At 38.6% G+C, this 22,919-nt stretch overlaps 1 protein-coding gene across 3 annotated transcripts in view; it reads right to left on the bottom strand.

Annotated features, from left to right (window-relative positions):
- Positions 1-7,628: 7,628 nt before the first annotated feature.
- Positions 7,629-22,919, bottom strand: part of SLC38A4 (solute carrier family 38 member 4) — a 254,523-nt gene continuing 239,232 nt past the window's right edge. For all 3 annotated transcript variants that reach the window (XM_073651849.1, XM_073651848.1, XM_073651850.1), the window contains 3 exons: positions 17,725-17,869; positions 16,510-16,607; positions 7,629-14,715 (listed from right to left, as the gene is read on the bottom strand). In XM_073651849.1, coding sequence (XP_073507950.1) covers positions 14,614-14,715; positions 16,510-16,607; positions 17,725-17,869 — 345 coding nt within the window. In that variant the 3' untranslated portion in view covers positions 7,629-14,613. The remainder of the gene's footprint in view (positions 14,716-16,509; positions 16,608-17,724; positions 17,870-22,919) is intronic.

Genomic DNA, 22,919 nt, shown 5'->3' on the forward strand with positions numbered 1-22,919 from the left:
ATAGAAATATATCGCCAGAACCCCCACAAGTACAGTAACACAGCATCCCAACCCACATCAGAACAGAAATGTATCACCAGAATCACCAGTACATGACTACATCACTAGAACCCCCATCAGTATGGGAATACATCACCAGAACCCCCAGCAGTACAGGAATACATAACTAGAACAACTATCAGTATAGGAATACATTACCAGAACCACCATCAGTGCTGGAATACAACACCAGAAACACAATCAGTACATGAGTACAGCACCAAGCTTAGTATAGTAATCAATTGTAATGTCAGGTCAGCACCATATACAATTGTATGACATGAACCTATAACTGCCAGTGTGTCCTTAACAATGGTAATGTAGAATACAAACTTATATTGTGGTACTGTGTTAACCAGAAAAATCAATGTAAATACTTTTATGCCAAAAACTGACAAATGTATTCTCAGAGTGACACCTTTATTGGCTAACCAGAAAAAATATATATGCAAGCATTCAGAGCACAGAGGCTCCTTCTTCAGGCTGGATTACAAATGAATTAATTAATTAGTTTTTATTTTAGGACGATTACAATGGATGAAAAAGACAAAAATAATTGTTTGTGTAAATGGTTAACTCAGACCAAATTAGAATCCGTAAGATTGGTATGATTGGACAGAAATCTGTGCGTGTAAATGTGGCTTTATTTATAGAGCTTTGATCTTAGATTTCATTTTGCTATCATGTTGAGAGAGTCCAGATTTTTTTTTTTTTACTGGGAATAGATAAACTAACCATTAGATTATATTACACTGGTGATCTTGGCTGGATTAGCCTATTTAGACACAAACTGAATTTAAAAATATTATGACTTAACATATCCTATAACAGGGATAAGTAAAGTGCCCTCTATAGAAAGATAGACCTGTAATGGAACTAATAGTTCTGACACAGTTGGCATAATGACTAAGGAATCCTATTTTAGGACCTTGTATAAAAGTGACTACAACAGCTGTGGATTGAATATAATCTTAGTGTAAATTAGTGTACGTCTAGTTTACACATACAAGAACTTGAATTTGCAACATTCTGTATACAGTATAAATAACAGAATCTACAGTAAGTGATTCTGAATAGAAAAATAAATGGAATTAGTAAGTGTCTAGTCTTAGAAGTAGGGCAAACTCAGTCAGGGGTTTAAATATTATCCTCACTAGAAGTTGTGTAGTCTTCCCCCTCAAAAAAGTGTCAGGAATCAATGGTTTGATGCAGCAAAGGCAAAGCTAACAGCTGAAATGGATGTATAAAGTAAGCAATATATCTGTGTGCATACTCATGTAAATAATAAAAATATCATCTTCGAAGATCTCATCTCCCAAAATTTCAATCTGTGCATGTGCCACCTCACACCACCTCACACCCCCTCCTCCCAGCCAGGGGTCCACTGCATCGCCCCAATTCTGCCACCGCTGTCAGTTTCCTGCAGCAGTGACCCTGCCTCCTGGGACCCTGCTCCAACACAGCCACCCCTCGATAAGCTACCGTAAAAGCAGACTCTAAAATGCACCACCAATTTCTTAAAACATTTTTTCCTATTTTCCTCTCCAAAATTTGAGGTGCATCTTATGGTCCGGTGCATCCTATAATCCACAAAATACGATATTGTTGCAAAAGAAAGTAAAAATAATCCAAAAGTATTCAACTATATTAACAGTAAAAAAACTAAAAAAAAATGATAGTGTTGGCCACCTTAAATAATTCAGAGTGAAATGAAGGAAGAGGATGAGGAAAGACCAATCTATTGAATGCCTACTCTATTGTAGTTACACTAGAAAATACCATAACAGATGACATGATCAGGGATACTAGCAATTCTCCATTTAGTGTCACGTGATTAACCTTCTGTCACGGTTCCACCTGACATGGTGTGTCTGGGATGCAGTTACTGACAGCTTAGCCATCCAATCTGGTACAGGGGCATGTTGAAGCTGTCAGTACTTTGTTTGACGGCTCGGTTGTCCAATCTGGTACAGGGGCATGCTGAAGCTGCCAGTGTGTTGATTGACAACTCGGCTGTCCAATCTGAGACTGGAAGGTGCTGGCTATCTCCAGGTGTTCATTATCCCAGGTGATTGCCAGTCTACTTAACTGAGCTGTTTCTCCAGACCTCTGCCAGACATATGTTCAGCTTGTGTGAGGTTTTGTTCTCTGCGCCTTATGTTCTGTGAATTGATGCCTGACCTTGGACCTCGTTCTGACCATCCGTCTGTTTAACCCCTTCTGCTCTGATTCACTTTCCTCTTGGTATTCTGACCAACAGAACGTTACCTGACTATGCCTTTGTCTCTTCTCTCTGTTTATGACGTACCCTCCTGGCTTTTGACTTTAGACTCCCTGAGTATTCCGTCTCACGGCTTGGCCGTGAAAAAGTGACTCAGCGTCACACCTGCTGCTCTAAAACACTAAAGTAGACAAATCCCTGGGCCCTCATGGTATTGACCCCATGGTACTGTAAGAATTAAGTACAATATTAAGTACAATGATAAACAAATCCACTATTTCTAATATTCAGAGATTCCATAATAACAGGGTCTGTTCCTCAGCACCGGTCCATAGCTCATGTGGTGCCAATATTAAAAAAGGGGAGAAAATCTGAGTCTGGAAACTATAGGCCAGTACATGTAACCTCTACTATGGGCAAAATCTCTGAGGGATTTCGAAGAAATGCTATCTTATAATATTTCACTAAAAATAACCTCAAACTCTGGCGGCGGATCTGAATAGCGGTGCTGTCAGTAACATTACTGCTCTTCACAATCCCCTGGCCTCACGGGGCGCAGCATGAGCCGGCACCTTGGCAGAGCAGTGATGTCAGTAACGTCACTGATCTTCAGACGTTCCTGCTCACTCTATACTCTGGACTACGTCGGATTTGGTGATCTACGGTGGACCTGCATGAAAACTATTCTTTCTAATAAATTGGTGAACGAGAGACAGTGTCTAGTTTATATTTATCTCTCTCTTTTTATGTTTTTCAGATTTCCATTTGTGGACTATGTTGCATTCGGAGGACTACCGCATACCTGCATAGGTACTTTTAAAAAAAAAAAAAAAATAGTGAACCAGGGAAAGTGTGGGGTAGTGTTTATTTAAATAAAGATTTTTTTATTGTGTGTGTACTGGGTTAGTAATGGGGGTAATGGCTAGCTGTGTTCTTGGACAATTCACAGTTGACATCAACCCCAAGCTCCATTACCCCAAATGTGAATGCACCAGGTCAACTGCGAAGTCTGATAATATCATTACACAGCTGTCTACATTACCTTTGCTAGTTTTGCTAGTTACCAAAAATGGGGGGGACCCCACATTGTTTTTTTCATTTATTTAATCATAAGAAGCTGTCCAATAAGCTCCACGGGGTGCAATTTTACTATATGTTGGAGGGCTGTGTAATTATATATCTATGTGTCTGTCGCTCTGTCTATATGTCTGTCTGTATGTCAATATGTCTGTCTATATGTTTATTTATCTGTCTGTCCGTATCTATCTATTATATATATATTATATATCTCTATAGCATTAGTTGCTGTCAAAATATGCTGGAAAAGCGCAGGTCAAAAACGCTTGGAAAACCACATCGAAAACACATCAAAACCATGGCAAAAATGCACATTTTACAGCTGCTTTTATCCTGCCAAGAGACGCAGAAAAGGTGCAAAAGTTTCTGCATCAAAATACTCAATATGTGCACATACCCTAAATTTTTAAGGCGGGCCTGGATACCTGTCTTAAAACATACATTACAGTTTATGGGTTCTAGATTCTGAGATATGATGCTGATCAAGGGAACTAGTCTGAATGCCATATGCGGAGTCGAGAAGGAATTTTCCTTCTAATATGTGGCAACTATCATCTGCCTCATGGGGTTTTTGCCTTGCGCTTGATCAACATATTAGATTGAACATGATAAACTAATGTCTTCTGTAACTTTACAACTATGATTCCAATTTTAATATGCCATTTTATAAACACTATTTTAATATAAAAATACAATTTTTTGAAGTAAATGTCTTCAATTTAACCCCTTCACGCTGCAGACATTTTCCATTTTTGCACTTTCATTTTTTGCTCACCTTTTTCCTAGCGCCATAACTTTTTTATTTTTTGGTCAATATGGTCGTGTGAAGGCTTGTTTTTTGCGGGACAAGTTGTAGTTTTGAAAGACACCATTGGTTTTACCATATCATATACTAGAAAATGGGAAAAAAAATCGAAGTGTGGTGAAATTACAAAAAACGTGCAATTCCACAGTTGTTTTTTTTTTTACCATGTTCACTAAATGATAAAATTGACCTGCCATTATGATTCTCCAGGTCATTACGAGTCTGTAGACACCAAACATGTATAGGTTCTTTTTTATTTAAATAATGGAAAAAAAAAATCCAATGTTTGTTTAAAAAAATAAAAATAAAAAATGTCGCCATTTTCCAGACCCGTAGCGTGTCCATTTTTCAGGATCTAGGGTTGTGTAGGAGCTTATTTTTTGTGCGCCGAGCTGATATTTTATTTGATACCATTTTGGGATAGATACGATGTTTTGATCGCCCGTTATTGCATTTTATTGCAATGTTGTGGCGACAAAAAAAACTTAATTCTGCCGTCTTGATATTTTTCCTCATACACCGTTTACTGATTGGATTAATATTTTTTATATAATGATAGATCGGGTGATTCTGAACGCGGTGATACCAAATATCTGTATTTTTTTATTGTTTTATTTCAATGGGACAAAAGGGGGGTGATTTGAACTTTTATATTTTTTTATATTTTTAAAAACATTTTTCTACTTTTCACTTGCTTCAATAGTCTCCATGGGAGACTAGAACCTGTGATCATCTGATCGCTTGTGCTAACAAAAAGGCTCATCTGCTATGAATGCCGACCGCTGGGTGGCGCTCATAGTAGATTGGCTAAGACAATCACAGGGGACTCCTGCAGACCCCAAGTTGTCATGGAAACCCATAGGCGGCCTGTGATCATGTGACAGTGCGCCGATGGGTGTGGTTTGTGACATTCTTCTGGCACGGCCATGTCAAATGCCTTTGTCAAACATTGACAGCGGCATTCAACATATTAACAGCCGCGGGAAGATCACGATTTCACCCGTGGCTGCTAGAGGCACATGACAGATCAGCTGTCATGTTCTGGGAAAGATGCGGGCTCAGACACGAGAGACACGATATGTGCGCATATTGTGAAGGGGTTAAGACAGGGCCTACATGGCAGCCATGGCTGGAATACCCATCATAATAAAGGTCGCTCCTGTGCTACGTCTGCGTTTTATCATGGGGGCCTGCTCCTTCTTGCAATATCTTAATATTGTGACCAAGTATTGGTAAGTATGACCTTTTTTTTCTTGTAATGTTTAAGGCATTTGATGTCTTTTTCAATGAATTGCCCTCAAAAGTTGAAGTAAAAGTTGAGTTGTATCACAGTGATAGACCACACCATAATAAAAATTTTTACAACCTGTAAGTTGCAAGAAATCAAAATATGCAAACCTTCTGGAGTTTTTTTTTTTTGCAACATGCATGTTGTGGCTACATACACTTTGATTATGTTGCAATTCTGCATATGGATCCTGAAATCTTTGGTCATTAGATGTGTTTTATGGTCAAAGTCATTGCCAGGAGGAAATGAACTTTATTCTTCCCGGTAGCGTTCCGGCGTCAGTCATGGGGGTGGCGCCGGCACGGGTTTAGTCACCGCTCTGTGTATAGATAGCAGCAGCTGTAACCACGTCCCCTGCACTGACTCACAGCCAACCCCAATGATAAGCTTTCTGCCATGACTGAAACCAGAACGCTAATGGGACGTAGCCCCGGCAGCAGGGGTGTAAGTGTTCACAATGCTATTAACCTGCAGATTAAACCCATATCTGTAGGTTAATAGCATTTTTTCACATGACAGGTGACATTTAAAGAGGAACTGTCACCAGGACAAAAGTAAGCAGTTTTTGCTCTTATTTCATACCCGCTACTCTCCCGAGTACACAGCTTTTTTTTTTTTTAAATCCACCATAATCCACCTTAAATTTTTGTGGTCTTTACTAAAGAGACATTGCTCACAAGGTAATAATGCAGAGCAACCTAGAGACACTCATTCAGATAATCTTGTAATGTCCCTTTGATAGAGACCATAAAAATCAGCACTAAATCACAAGGCTCATATCTCTGGAATTATATGACGGATAAAAAAATGCTCAGGGGAGCAGCAGAAAAAAAATAGCAATAATTGTTTAATTTTGACCTTGTGACCGGACCTCTTTAAGTGACGTACCGCAACAACACAAGGTTTGATGAAATAGTATTATTACATACCAGTCCTGTGTCGTCTGCCTCTGCTATCCGGTGTAACTGCTCTGACACTCTAAGTGATGCCGTCTTTCTAATAAATGAATGAAGGGTCCGCTCTTCTGCTACGCCGCATGATAGCCGTCCAGGCCTAGTCAGTATTTTATTCTTGTTAATTAGATCTTGCTGATCAATGGCTGGAACCAGTCAGCAGAACAATTGCAGGGTGGGTTCTGGGGCCAATAAGTATGCACGGTGCCCTAATTAAACTTTGCCGTGCTATTTGGCCCTTACCTGATAATGTTCTTCATAGGTTGGATTTATGCTAGGTTCTGCCATGCTTTTGTGTATTCTGGCTGTGATAGCAGATTTCAGATATGCCCTTGCTGGAGCCATAACTTAATTCTAATGGACTCCATTTTCACTCTCTTGCAGCAGTTTCCATATATTTAAACTTTGCAGTGATATTTGGCCCTTGCTTGAAATTGTGCTTCATAGGTTAGATTCACGCTAGGTTCAACTGTGCTTTCATATCTTCTGGCTGTGAATGCAGGTTTCAGATGTGCCCTTGATGGAGCAAAACTTACTTCAAATAGACTCTATTTGCGCTTTTTTGCAGCAGTGTCCATCTTTTCAGACATACATATGATCGTAATTGATTGTGTTGGAATAAAAAGTGGAAAATGATTTATGCCAAGAAGAGTTGTATCTAAAGATATGCCAAATTTATCAAAAGTTGCATGACACTTTTATAAATTTTTCACAATTTATGGCAATGCAGCCACGAGCAAAATTGATTAATTCATCCCGAAGTAGTTTGGATCTATGTATTTGCTTGTATCTTCAGCAGTCTCTGAAGATTCACAGTTACCAATGTTTGATTTTTTTTATATTAAAATTGTAATTTGTTAATATTCAATTCTGTCTGCATTGTTCTACATGTCTGATGCATTTTTAGCGTACTTAAACATTAACAGCCTGGTTAAAACCCCTATTGCATTACTTCTGAGCATAGGAAAAAAACTACTCCTTTTACTCATAGCATAGGAAGTTGTGAGTAATTTGGAAGCTTAAAATAGATTTCAGAATAACCAAAAAAAACATTATGGATATGAAAACAAATTACAAAATGATGGAAATTAATAGAAATATCCACTTTTTTTCCATTGAGATACATAAAAAACTGATGTACTCACATTCCTTTCCTATGGAATTTGTGACATAATTGGTGTTATTTCCTGAGATACATAAGTATTTATTCCATTTTGGGTGTACAGATAAACACAAAGACACATCTTTTTTTGTTCAAAAATTGTTATTTTTTATTCTATACATGTTTATGTTTTCTTACTATAAAAAATCCATGTTAAACTATAGTTTCATACAAACTAATATAGCAAAACATCGCAATTCCAATTTGTAAAAATCCATCAAGATTTTCTTTTTAAAGATATCAATATAATGTCTGTAGATATTTTAATGTAATTTTAAGTTAGTTGCAGTGTTCACATTAATCTAATGGCCTCCATGTTGTGTGTGTATACCTGATGTACAAGCTAAGCACGGCCATAGGATTTCATTAAAAGGATAGGCATGGACTCAGATATAGATAGGTTATCAATATCAGATCAATGTGGGTCGGATACTCATCACCCCCACCAATCAACTTTACCCAGGTCAAATGGCCACCTGAAGAACAAATTATATGGCACATACACTGTGTTGTGGCTGGTCTTGGGTACTGCAGCTTAGCTTCTAGTGGCAATGAGGCAGCGTGTTATTACGACTCCATGCTCTATGTAGTTCTGGCAGAATCAAGACCAGGTATTAGTTGATCGATTTAACAAGTGTGAAGCACCCAGTGGTCTGATATGGATGATCTATCCTAAATATAATAGTTCTCCCTTAAACTTTAGGTGGCTGGTGGTCAAACGATGGCTCGGCTAATCATTCGGCTGGCAGCCATCTTGGCTGGTTCTCACACACAAGAGCACTCATTTGGCAGAGTGCTTCTGCGTTCTCTATGAATGTTCTGTCCAAGAGTACAAAAGGATTGGCAATCCGAAATTGGACATACCAGCTTCTTAACTTCTCTGACAATTAATTAATTAAAGGTCCCCAGACACATTAGACTGTCGGCTGAACGCGTTGAAAACAGTGGGTTTGGCTGAAATGAGTTCAATCTGTATAGGGTATTTAGTCTTTGATGACCCCTTTGACTTAATAAAGGATGAAAGAAAGTCCATTTGGGCTACATCAGGCTGGTATATTTCACTATACTGCCAAACAAAGGTACAATATGGAACAGTATAATTTAGGGTATTCAATAATAAATGAATACTGCATATTGTACCATTTTATAATGGGTCCCTGTCATTAATGTAGACCACTGTATTCATACTCAGTAGGATACATCACACTCCTCCATGGGAGGTATATGTTGGTGTCTGCCCGGCGTATACAACAGTCGGAGGCTATTAACTTGATGTGAACAGCGCTGAATGAAAGCAGAGGCAAAGTTAGACATACACTATACAATATTGCCTAAATAAAGAAATATATACAAAGAAAACCAATAACAGAATGTATTCAATGGCATTTTGACTAATTCCGGGATTTTACAGTACATAAAGATTGTCTTGACATATATTTGACGGGATGCTTGAAACCGTTATATGAGGTATTTTCTGAGAACAAGTGTCATATAACATGGTTAGACAGTTACATAAGAGATAATAAGGTCCATTATATCTGTAAAATAAGTTCACATTGGTGTTTTCAGAGCATTTACAAAGACTAATAACATCATTCTGAGCAGACGATACGTTAGGATGGCCATGAGATACATTTTGTGAACAGTAGACTGACTGAAGAAGAACGTGCCCCCGCTTACTGCTGCTTCTACATGTGGGAAGTACAGAGTCTGATATCAGATAAAATTTACATTTAAGCAGACTGTAACTTTAAAATTGAGCAAGGACCTGAAATCATTACTGCATGCAAACTAAGGCTTCTTAAAGACATGAGCATTTTGTAACAATTTTTTTTATTGCTCTAATGCTTCTAAAAAATTAACTATGCATTATCTAGATTAAAAAATATTCTATTTTGTGCATGCAATAAACTCTTGACTGTAGAATTAGACCACACAGATTTTGTTTGTAGGAAAAATAACCTATTCCTATACTTGGAATATTAATTTAATCTGATTCTACAGTTTTTACAAAAATTAAAACCATGTTTCCCACGTTGTTATATATCACTTCTAGTGAGTACAACAGCTTGTTTTAGGCCACCATGGGATCACTATGCAAATTAGTTCTCCTTGAAGGAGGAGGGCTGGCTCTCTAGGGCCATCTATTGGTGGAAGTTATTCTGATCCGTTAACAATTAATCATGAGTAAAGCTGGCCATACACATGGGATAACTGATGGTCAAACCTTCGTTCAGCAGACTGACTTCTCTCCCGTCTGCCCTATACACATCAGCGTTTGGTTTGTCTGAGCATTCATTTGTTTTTAATAGAGAAGGAGGATAACTATGTTGCCAGACACCTCTGGAAGTGGCTTACTTTCCCTGAAAACAAAAGGATCGATCATTGAAATTGCAATGGCCAGATTGTTCTTTCCCATGACAGGTGATGAGAGAATCGGGAGGCCCTCATACATTAGGTGGTTGGCCAGTCCCATGAGAATCGGTGTGGCCAACTTTCATCTAATGTGTATTTGGATCTTACAGATGGGATCTCTTTAAACTGTCTTACTGACAGCAATTAAAGACGGGATCCCTTTAAACTGTCTTACTGAAAGCAATCTATTGTATGTGAACAATAATGAACTTCAAATAAAATACAGTACAGAAATACTGCAGAATAGAAAGTTTACCAGAGCCCTATGATATGGTTTTGTGAAGAAGATGGGGGCACTCCTTGCTGAAAGCAATACTGCAGGACTTGTTTTACTGGTATGTACAAGATGATTTCACAGCAAAAATGCACTTTATTATGAAATGCAATTCATCTGTTGTTTCTTTAAATTGGTGAAATATTCCTTAATGCACTGTAATTAAGCTTAACACAATGAAAGCAACTAATAAAAGCTTATCTTCAGCATATTAACATAATATTTAGACTAAAATCTAAAAGTATATATATTTATATTCATCAAACATAACTCTCAATATTGTCTCTTTTACAGAATATTGTACTTTATTTTGCTATACTATAAATATAAAGCCTAAAAAACTACTTTTAATCGTATTGGAAATTCTATGTACTTGGTAGGTTGTGCAAACAGCATCCATTTCATAAAAAGATTTCTAGGTTCCAGAAATAATGATTGTACATATTAGGATGAATATAGAGCATGAGTAGAACTAATTGTTGAATCAGAATAAATCATCTTCTGATCATTAGTGCTCGTAATACTTGTCATTCAGTCATTCTGGAAGACGTGGCCATACAATGAAGGGGTTTTGATCAGAGATAAATAATTACAAACTAAACCCCAAGCACCAAAGATTATTGCAGTATTCAATAAAGAAACACAATATGAATCCTGCTTGAAACTGTAGTAAATCAATGGTATTATGTGTATCAATATTATTGCAATGGACTGATGTAAACATGAAGGTGCATGTTTTACCTAATCTATATTTTAAGTACCTTATAAAATAATGCACTGTAGCTGCTGACAAAGCATTGTTTAAAGTGTCGAATGCTAATTCAAGAGAACATTACACATGTTGGGTAATAGAAGATATAGTAACATCAATAGGACTTTTACATTCTGCTTGTTTAAGAAATATTGATTGTTAAAAATGAAACTGTCACTGAGACAGACTCCTTAAACAAGTGTCACATTGCATTCAGCGCATACATTGTTGCTTCTGTTGGGAGGTTCTGTTTGAATGGACTTGGGTAGAAACCTAGACGGAGCCATTAAGAATAATGAAACAGAGTTGAAAGCATGCACATTTGGACTCCATTTGTACTCCTTTCTGGCAGTGGCTATCTTTTCAGACAGGCACAAGAACATAGTCTAAACAACACCCCCTAAAACTTCAAGCATTAAAGGGCATCTGTCACCAGCACTGCATGATGTAGGGGCAGAGACGACCTTGATTCCAGTTTTATCTGCTGCAGATCTAGCAGTTTGATTGGCAGCTTACTATGTACACTGTGCATAGGCATAAAGCTGCCAATCAGTGGTGGGGATGTGTTAGACTAGATGGCAGAAGGTTTAATAGTCCATGATTATCTCCTGCTGATAAAACCATGATTTTATAAAAACTACACTAAGCAGCCCAGTAAGTGATACATCGCTGGAATCAAGGCCCCTACAATATGCTGCTCTCAGATTATGTAGCAAAAACCTGGTGATAGATTCCCTTTAAAGTGTGTTTTAGTTTCAACCACACCATCTTCAATAGAAAGCTATTCTATACTAAAATGAGAGTGTGTTCCTGTAAAGAGTGTGTTACTGTTTAGACTCTTAATAATTTTGATTGAGATATTTAATAAATGCTCAAATATCATTTGATAATTCATCCCATCTACATGTATAAGACAATGTTTTTGGACCATGGGTGTTGGTTATATATGTAATGTTCGCCAAAGTGGCCGACATATAGGTTAGCAAAACTCAGGGCGAAGGTGTCCCCATAACCGTACCTCAAGTTTGTTTATACACCTACTGCCTCAAAAACATTAATCTACTGCTGATAAAACAGTGAATTTATCAAAACTACAGAATGCAGCCCAGTAAGTGACATAGCACTGGAATTAGGCTCTCTGCCTCTATATTATGCTGCTCTCAGGTGACAAAAACCTGATGACAGATTCCCTTTAAATGGGCCCTGAGAAAAGCATAGGACAAATTTGCTTATTATTATTATCTTAGAAAAAGAATGTTACCTTTTTTGTAGTTGGGGGACAGAGCATAGTACTTCTGATACCCAGACTGGATCTGTAGGGATCTGTTATTGGCTAAAATTGCACTACCAGTGGCAGCTTTACTGAAACCCTAATTCCCTAAATAAAATCTTTTAATAGTCTCTGAAGTAGAGAAAAATATATTTTAAGTGAAGATTAAAGTATGTACCTACCAAATAGTCTTCAACTAACGGAACTTTAAAGTAAAAGTCTACCTGTAAACCAAACTTATTTAGACTTTTTTTTATTTAAATAGGTCCAGAATTCTGTGCTTTTTCTTTTCGTAATATATAGCAGTGATGAGTGAATCTGTTAATATTCAAATCTACCAGTTTTGCTGAATTTGGCTGCAAAATTTGATTTGTGCTTCCCTCTGCTCTTACTGCAGGCTCTTCCTACACTCATCAACACTGACTTATCATGAACAAGATGTATGAAACTCTAACTGCTGTGCTGTCACGCACACTATCGGTACAGTTTCTTCAGTGTTTTATAGCTTTCTCTCCCAATCACTATCACTAAGCTGTTGATGTCACTAGCCAGATTCTTCTTAAATATGACTGCTTCATTTCCTGCTTCTGCTTTTATACAGGCTATGATAGTCCTTGCTGATTGGCTGTGTTATACCATGTGCCATTTTGGTACAAAACTCCCAATATTCTTCATATATGCAGAGTTCATTAATGAAATGTGGTTGCCTGCAGCAAATTCAGTGGAAGCATAAAAGAATAATGCTTACTTTAAATATAATAAACTGAATAATGAAAAGGTTTGCAGTAACCTCCCATCTCAGAGTTGGTTGCAGTTAGTGACATCTTAATTATTAACTCTATTTTTATTCTGTGCATTTGAAGTTCTGTACCCCACAGAAAACAGAGGTCTGATTGCTATTTAGAGTGTATTATAACATTCTGATTAGCTGGATCTAAAAATACCATGGTGCTTAAAGGTGAACATTCACTTTGCAAAAATACTAGCATTGGATTTATTGTTTATTAATGAAGCATGACTAATTGTGTGCTCATCATTCTTATTTAAAGGGATATTCTCCAAAAAACAAGTTATCCCCTATGCACAGCGATCCTGAGATTGGGGCTCTGCAGCCCCATCTTAAATAGAGTGGAGATACTCTGCAGCCTCTTCTTGAGTGGAGAGACCTCCATTCCATTCATTGTACTGTATATAGGACTGCCGGAGAGAGCAAAGTCCTATACTCGGTTATTTCCATAAGTCCCATTGACAATGAATGGAGCAGAGGCAAAAAATGCACACCTCCACTCCATTCCAGATGGGTCTACAGAGCCCCAATTTTAGGGTTACAGAACCAACATCTCGAGATTATCGAGGGCCCATGCAGATCCCCAGCAATCACCAATTTATCCCCTATCTTATGGTTAGCACTGGGGTTAAATTGTCTTTTTCTAATAACCCTTTAAGGTATAACTCCATACCTTTGGAATATTTAGCATTATGTATGTCTGAAGAATATAAAGAACATGGTAGCGTATAATATAGGAAAGGAGTGTCTCTTGAGTAATGGCGCCTGTCAAGGCTTAAAGAGGTTTTCCACTTTTGCAAAAACTGGTTGCCAAACTCTTCTACAAATGTAAAATAAGACAAACAGCATGTACTCTCCCACCCCGGGTCCAGTGCTTTCTCTCTACCTTTGCTCTGGCTTTTGTGTATTGGCTGCAGCAGTGATGTCACCACTATAGTGCACATCAGCACTGCAGCCAGTCACTGAGCTCAGTGGCTCTGCTGATGTAGGCTGGCATGATGCTCTGTGATTGGCTGCAATGGAGATGTGCACTGACGACATAACGTCACCTCTGCAGCCAATACAGAGACTGGAGCACCGATAGAGAGCCAATGAGTGAGTGAGCTATGTTTGTTATTTTACATATATAAAATAATTTAGAACCAGTTTTGGTAAAGTGGAAAAAACTCTTAAGATACTCCTCCTGTAAGTAAAGTTTTGATATAACAGATTATCTACTATGGAAGGAATATAGTATTACAGCTATCTACGCCTAAAGGTTCTACAATCAATAAACTGTACAAGATCCATTACACTAATTTCCCAAAGTGAGCATATTCTAAAAACACAGTGTGAATACAGTTATGGCACTTTCAGACCAGTCAGAGAACGCCTACTCAATTTTATGATTTCCAATATCAACACTTGTATGAGTTAATGCATAAATAATAAAGCCTAGTATAAAAAGTTTTATATTCCATATGTTGGTACCAGCAACAGTCTTTGGATTGATCTAGCTTCTTGTCTTCCAGTCATCCACACTGGCATCCAGCTAACGACTGACATAGAGCATCCCTTGCGCCTCTCAAGGGCTAATGGTGTTTGGAGGAGGGTGGGTTGTGGATCCAGTCAGATATAATAAGCGACATGCTTCCGATCATGAATATAAAACCGACCACAAGAAAAATAAAAGCCTGTGGGGTTAAATAAATAGATGTCACAATTAATTTATTATCAGCATTTACCATAGGCTTTTTCTGTTCAAGTACAAACTGCTATCCTTGACTGTAGAATATGCTGGCACTATACTGTCAGCACCAGACATGTAGCTTAAGCCAAGACAACCCCTATAATAAAGTACAGTAATATACACAGTACTATAAGTAACAATAGTTTATAATAGCTGTATAATGCTATCCTTGACTGTAGAATATGCTAGTACCATATTAATAATATAATAGCTGTATAATGCTATCCTTGACTGTAGAATATGCTAGTACCATATTAATAAAGTACAGTTATATATACAGTAATGCAAGAATAATATTACAGAATAGCCATGTAATGTGAATGTAGAATATGCTGGCACTATATTAACAAAGTACAGTAATATATACAGTACTATAAGTAATAATATAAAATAGCCATATAATGTGAATGTAGAACATTCTGACACTATATTAATAAAGTACAGTAATATATGCAATACTATAAATAATATAGAATAGCCATATAGTGTGAATGTACAATATGTTGGCACTATATTAATAAAGTACAGTAATATTTACAGTAATATAAGTAATAATAAAAAATAGCCATGTAGTGCTAGCCTTGACTGTAGAATATGCTGACACTATATTAATAAAGTACAGTAATATATACAGTACTATAAGTAATATAGAATAGCCATATAGTGTGTATGTAGAATATGCTGACACTATATTAATAAAGTACAGTAATATATACAGTACTATAAGTAATATAGAATAGCCATATAGTGTGAATGTAGAATATGCTGACACTATATTAATAAAGTACAGTAATATATACAGTACTATAAGTAATATAGAATAGCCATATAATGTGTATGTAGAATATGCTAGCACTATATTAATAAAGCACAGTAATATTTACAGTGCTATGAGAATATATGTGTACTTCACATATAATAATATTGTTGAACCATAGCACCCTCTATTGTGTAGATTCACATGGACACATCTTCTCCATGTTCCCGGAGCAATGAGTAATCCCTGGTAGGCTGTCTGTACATTCCTTGGGTGTGTATCACAATATTAACAAGTTTGAACACTAACTGGCATGAGAAAAGTCTGATAAGACATTGTACATTTGTGCAAATGTTATGAAATCGGAAGTCATATCACTGGAAAGAACATGCTTATCAGCCAATGTTTACCGTGTGCCATCCCAATCTATACGTAATCGAGTTTGATAGAAACCATGTGGTAAGGATACAGGGAGACATCACTCTCTAACTACTCTAGGGGCACCTTGTTTAGTGCGGTTAATCAAGGATTAGAAGTTTTACACAAACAATATATCATGTGACAAAGAGTTTAGTTTGTATGTCACTTAAGGGGTTGCAGATGTAGGAGATGCACCCAGACCCTGCGCCTGAACGGGTCCTACAGGCCATCTTTCACATAACAAGACACTAATATTAGTGGGTCCCATAGTAAGCTGAGGGTTCTGCTACGATTTTGCATCAAGGGTCAGTCACCATTCTGGACACACTTATCGCTATTATTTACAAACTACCAGAATGATTGCAGTTCAAAAGCCATAGATCTGCATCACAATAAATGTTCAGACTTTTTTCACCTTTTAAGTAATGCTGCTCCCTCTACTGGTCATAAAGTAGTAGTATATGCATAGAGTAATGATTATGTGATGTCTGTATAATAACTGGATATAATACTACCAATACTTCATTATTAAGGAATGATAAACTGATTTCTTAGTCTTACCCCAATTTTTTGTGGCGATCGGAAAGGTTCTTTTTTCACTATTCGTAAATAAAAAGCTGCAGGGAGAATGAAGATCAACATGGTTGCTGCTGACGCACCTGTGGAAAAGAAAAGAAATTGTTCGGCATTCAAAATTGCAATAGCTGATAATTAATCATGGTTCACTTTACTGATAAAATAAACAGTATATTACAACATGGTATTTTGAATTAATGACTTGGGTTTAGCAGATATTCTTTAGTTTACTGGCCTTTCAATATTCTCTTAAAAGATTAGTTGTAATTTTTATGATAGTCCTGTTGGCACATAGGAGGGTCTCAGTAAAAAAAATGTTCCCATTATAAAGGAGTGGGTCTCCTATAGTGGTGATACCCATGCTGTGACTGCAATGGCGCCAAAATTTGGGAAAAAGCCCACTAACAATTTAAAGACACATAGAGCAGGGCCACAGTAACGAGTACGACATTTTGCTTTCAGTCCCAGGAGTCTTAAGGAGGTATTCCCAAAATAACAGATCATACCCTACTCAAAGGATTGAGGACAACTTGATGACTGCTAGGGATCTAACTGCTGGGGCCTTTAGTTATCCTGAGAATGGGATTCTAGAACCTAGAGAATGGGGCTCTGCACAGCCCCATCTGAATGGAGTGGAGATTGAGCTTGCGCACCTGTGCTCCTTTCATTGTCTAAAGAACTGCCTGAGAAACCGAGTACAATGGCAGTCCCATAGATAATGAATGGAGCAGACGTTGAGCATGTGCACCTCCACTTAATTATAGACAGGACTGAAAATTACCAAGAGTCAGACCACTAGTGATCAGTAAGTTATCCGCTTTACAATGGGTAGGAGATAACTTGTCTTTGTAGAATGACCCTTCATGTTATGCCTTTGAACTTTTCATTCCTCTGATTATAACAGGTTCCATTAATCTCTCATTTTGCACTAGTTTTGCACTAATAATCTCAACATATTTTTTACTCAACTATACCCAGAGCATACCCCCATATATCTCAAAAACATGGCTGTGTCTCACGCCACGGGGAGTAGAGAGGTGGTTGTGCATAAAAGCCTCTCCCAATTCATATATATAGGATTTGCGAAAGTTGCTGAGCAAGCATTCTAGAATGTCCCTTCAATGCCTAACTTGTTAGCCCTATACTTTACCAAAATTTGTAGTATAAAACATATAAGCTATTACACTAGTAATAACCAACCTATGAATCCAAAGATATCCTTAATAGTAGGCACAAAAATAACCAGAGTATTGTTAAAGGCTAGGAGAACCAATGCTATCAGGAAATGCCGCAGTAAGCTGAATGGTCTTCCAGGAAACAGCAGTGTGGTTAATGAAGTACGGACCTGGAAAACAAAGAGGAATTTTTAAATGGCAGTCTCACATGTGAAATATTGCTGCATTAGAAGAAATCATATATAAATAAATCCATGTCGTTTTGCACAGTTACACTTTAGCAGAGATGTTATATGAAGAACCACTCAGCAGCAAGGTGATAATGGCTACTATGCTTTATTTCAGCGAGCTGTGACTGCAGTCAGGGTCCATGTTAGGGGCAAAGGCAAATTGGGCACTTGACCCGGGGCCCCCTTCCACAAATGGGACCATAAAGCGATCCATGAAGTGAGTGGCTGACAGCTGACACTTCAGCCTTCAGACTCAGTGGAGTCATCAAGAATGTGGTTGGTGCAGCCCTGCTCATTACAGAAATCAGGAGCGCACCTCTACCAATTGTCCTTCTGCTCTTGCCCAGGCGCCACACTGCCAATGTTGTACTGTGTCCTGACAGCCCTCTTTCGGTGGTAGGACATAGCATACAATGGCCATGTGCTGCCCATGTAGTCCTGATGTTGCACAGCGCCAGTCGGAACAGAGTACAAACTGTGTTACCATCCAGGAAAAGCCATATGACTGGTGAGTTTACGCTGTACCAGCAGTAAAAATATGGCTGCTATACGGTGTGTGAATCTAGCTTTAGTCGATTACATTATGCACCAGTCCAATGATCTGTCTGTCAGTGAGCACCTTTGTATAATACTGTACACAGCAAGAGAAACGAGCACATCGACAGTGCTATTCAATGAAGGCCATTGAAGGACCGGTCTGGTGACTTGTCTTTCCAGCATGTAAATAGCCATAACAATACCTATTACAGAACGTGTCCTCTTTTCTTCCACGTGATAATATTAGTTTTAATGTACTGAATTGACCTTCATGCTGTTGTTGGTGGAGCATTTCAGGATCTGTGGCTCCACTTTGAATTTTGCCCAAGGCCACAATTTGCCTAACTAGCATAACGTTTCGCTGATGAGCCTTTCATGGCCAAGTAGTCCTCCAGCTTACTAGGATCGCTCTCAAGGTTTGGAACACATTTTGTATAACATTATGTGGACCCGCCAAAATTAAATTCCCTAATGTGTCTTGAACAGAAGTTTCAAATATTAAAGAGGTTGTCGACTATTTTATCATTGATGACCTATTCTTAGGATAGGTCATCAATGTCTGATCGGTTGGGGTCCCCAACCGATCAGACATTGATGAGCTATCCTAAGGATAGGTCATCATAATAAAGCGATGGACAACCTCTTTAAGAAATGTAGAAAGCACTGTTCCCTGGAAGTTAAGCAAGTTGCAGGTCAAGGAGACCAAGTACAAGTATTTTTTTTAACTCTGTCATTTCCAGTGCACATAACTTGAGGGAAGAATGATAGAAAGGTTTGTAAAACAATAATTAAAAAAAGTCAAAGGAAAACCACCTCACTGATCACCGAGGTAATAATTATGGAGTATAAATATGAATATGGCTAATGGAGCCATCAAAAATAGGACAGTTTGTTAAAGTCATTTTGTATGTACCTCTGTGTGTAAAACATTAACAGCACGTTCTCCGAAATATTTCCCGAGCACACGTAACATTCTTATCCACATCTCCACAATGAATGAATAGGATGAACTAAGCAAGACGTGCTGCAATAGCCGAGGAAGTGGGTGAGAGTTCACAAGTGGCGTGTGATAGATTAAATGCCTCTGAACAAAATGTTATGGGTGCGGACAGGAAGATGTTGTTACCTGTAATCTCTAATTAATTTCTACTGGATTATTACGTGAAACTGCTGTATGTGCAACGCGCTATTTATTCACAGAACTGAAGAAACCTGTTTAGTAATGTAAATCTTGGAATTGTAAATGCTTTGGCAATCTTGCTTCTATGTCTGGTGCATTGTAGTGATGAAAATATTAATGAACTTTCAAGGCTTGTTCACATGCTGCGTCTTTTATGTATTTTTTTCAGCTCGTTTTTGCTCTTTGAAAGAAAACGTCAGTGTTTTACAATACCAGCAAAGTTAATGAGATTTCTGAAATGTCCTGTATGTGTTGCTTATTTTTTACTAGCAGATTTGAACCATCAAAGCATTTTTTTTAAACTGCAGCATGTCAGTTCTTTCAGCGTTTTTGCTGCGTTTTTCACCCATAGAAATGAAAGGGAAAAAAATACAAGTCACAAAGCATCAAAAACGCACCAGAAATGCGTGCATTTTACCCAGCTTTTTCCTGCCAACACTGTGATTTTTGTTACAGAAAAATCTGCTGCAAATACTCATCATGTGCACATACCCAGAGTACTTTTTAATAGTGAATGTAGGGCCACAGCCCCTCTATCAGTATTCGGTCAGTATTTTTTCTCGGGAGTGGGAGCCAAAACCAGGTGAGGAACAATCAGAGAAAAGGTATAATAGAAACAAGTCACCAATTCTGCATTTATCACCCACTCCTGGTTTTGTCTCCCACTCCTGAGAAAAAATACTGACCAAATACTGATAGTGGGGCCGTGGCCTTAGAGAAAATTACATTCCTGCAGCCTGTTAGCTGAGCATAGAGTAGTACTGTTATAGGCAGGAAATTTCATTTCCTACCACTGACCGCTTATATTCCTGTGGTCTCTTCATCTACAGAGCAATCCTAATAGTAATGTGTACCCTAGCTAAAGCCTCATTCAGACGTACGTGTTTTCTCTGTTTTTAATGGATAGAACACGCATGTATTATACTTTATGGGCATGTTTCCATATCTGTTTTTTTTTTTGCAGACCGACATTGTTTTATGTTTATTTGTCAAAAATTGCTCTTTCAAGTGAATGGGTCATGAATATAGGGTAGCATTCAAAGTGCTGTTTTTTAAACTATTTAAATGGGTAGGAGAAGAGTGGAATTTATTTTTTTGGATAGGAAGAAAACAGATGCCGCTATACAATTTGGACAATTCTATTTCCATACTCCTATTACTAGAGAATAGAGATGAGCGGTGTTCGACTAGAACTGTTCGCCAATCTCAAATTCGAGCTGTTTTGGGCGGTGTTCGAGTTGTTCGACGAACCCGAACGATTTGCAAAAAATTCGGCTGTTCGAGGTTATGTTCGATAACTGTTCGTGCACCAAAAGCGTGTCCTGCATGTCTGGCGCTATTTAGAGCACCAATCATGCAGGGATTGTCTGCCACTCACTGTAATGCCACAGCCATGGTGGTTGTGGCATTACAGTGATTGCCCAAATCGATGGGAACTGTGCTCACAGTGAAACACGAAAAGCCGGCAATTCAGCAGCGGCATACACCGGTACCCGACAATTTAGAACAGAAAGAATAGAGCTTCACACATAGATTAGATAGATATAAACATGTCAGCCACATATATACGAAGTACAGTGAAAGTGCTGCTTACTGTACTTGTCATTTAGCGTAAAGGATTTATCCAAAAAAATAATAGTGTTTTCATGCACCGTCTCTTTAAGAAAGCCGGCCGGCAATTCAGCATCTGTACCCGACAATTTATAACAGACAGAATAGAGCTTCACACATAGATTAGATAGATAGAAACATGTCAGTCACATATATATGAAGTACAGTGATAGTGTTGGTTACTGTACTTGTCATTTAGTATTAAAATAAAGGATTTATTATTAAAAAAATTGGCGTGGGGTTCCCCTTAATTTTAGGCTCTAGCGGAGGTTAAGCAGACAGCTGGGGCAGATGTTTGAAGCCTGGGAAGGGGGTAATACCCACGGAGCTTCCCAGGCTACTAATATCAGCCCCCAGCTGAATACATAGCCTTTACTAGCTATTAAAATGGGGGACCCCCCCCAAAAAAATGACGTGGGGTCCCCCCTAATTTAATAGCTAGCAAAGGCTAGGCAGACAGCTGGGGGCTGATATTAATAGCCCAGGAAGGGAGCCATGAATATTGGCCCCCTCCCAGGCTAGAAACACCAGCCGTCAGCCGCCCCAGAAATGGCGCATTCATAGGATGCGCCAATTCTGGCACTTAGCCTCGCTCTTCCACGCTGCCCTGGTGCGGTGGCAGGGGGTAATAGGGCTGGGGTTGATGTCAGCTTATAATGCCAGCTGACATCAAGCCCAGGTTAGTAATGGAGAGGCGTCTATAAGACACCCCCATTACTAACCCCATAGTCAAAGTTAAAAAAAACACAAACACCCAGAATAAAGTCCTTTAATTGAAATAAAGACACAATTCTTTATTGTTCTAAATTAAACCATACTTACCGTCACGCCCATTCCAGCTGAAGCCAACGATCTCCTGTAATAAAAATAAAATAATAAAGCAACCTCATCCTTACCTTTCCATGGTTCCCACGACAGCTTCAGCTCTGCTACATCGAGATGACAGGCTGGACCGCAGCAGAACGCCGCCATCCAGCCTGTCATCCCGCAGACACTGAGAAGAGCAGGCTTGCTTGCGCTCCACATTGTCTCTCTGTGACGGCATAAAGATGAGACGAGTTCATGTCCAATGAACTCGGCTCACCTCATGCACGTCACTTACAGCGTGGGAGAATTCTCACGCTGAAGCGCTGAGTGCAGGAGAATTTTCCCACGCTGTCAGTGAGGTGCATGAGGTGAGCTGAGTTCATTGGACATGAGCTCACCTCATGCACGTCACTGACAGCGTGGGAGAATTCTCCTGCACTCAGCACTTCAGCGTGAGAATTTTCCCACGCTGTCAGTGACGGGCATGAGGTGAGCCGAGTTCATTGGACATGACCTCGGCTCATCTGGATGCCGTCACAGCGAGACACTGAGGAGCGCAAGCATGCCTGCTCTTCTCAGTGTCTGCGGCATGACAGGCTGGATGGCAGCGTTCTGCTGCGGTCCAGCCTGTCATCTCGATGTAGCAGAGCTGAAGCTGTCGTGGGAACCATGGAAAGGTAAGGATGAGGTTGGTTTATTATTTTTCTTTTATTGCAGGAGATCGTTGGCTTCAGCTGGAATGGGCGTGATGGTAAGTATAGTTTAATTTAGAACAATAAAGAATTGTGTGTTTATTTCAATTAAAGGACTTTATTCTGGGTGTTGTGTTTTTTTTAAATACTTTACTAGAAATTC

Source organism: Phyllobates terribilis, unplaced genomic scaffold (assembly GCF_046119375.1).
Source record: "Phyllobates terribilis strain yellow unplaced genomic scaffold, ASM4611937v1 Scaffold_11__3_contigs__length_659146591, whole genome shotgun sequence".
In the NCBI taxonomy this organism is placed as follows: domain Eukaryota; kingdom Metazoa; phylum Chordata; class Amphibia; order Anura; family Dendrobatidae; genus Phyllobates; species Phyllobates terribilis.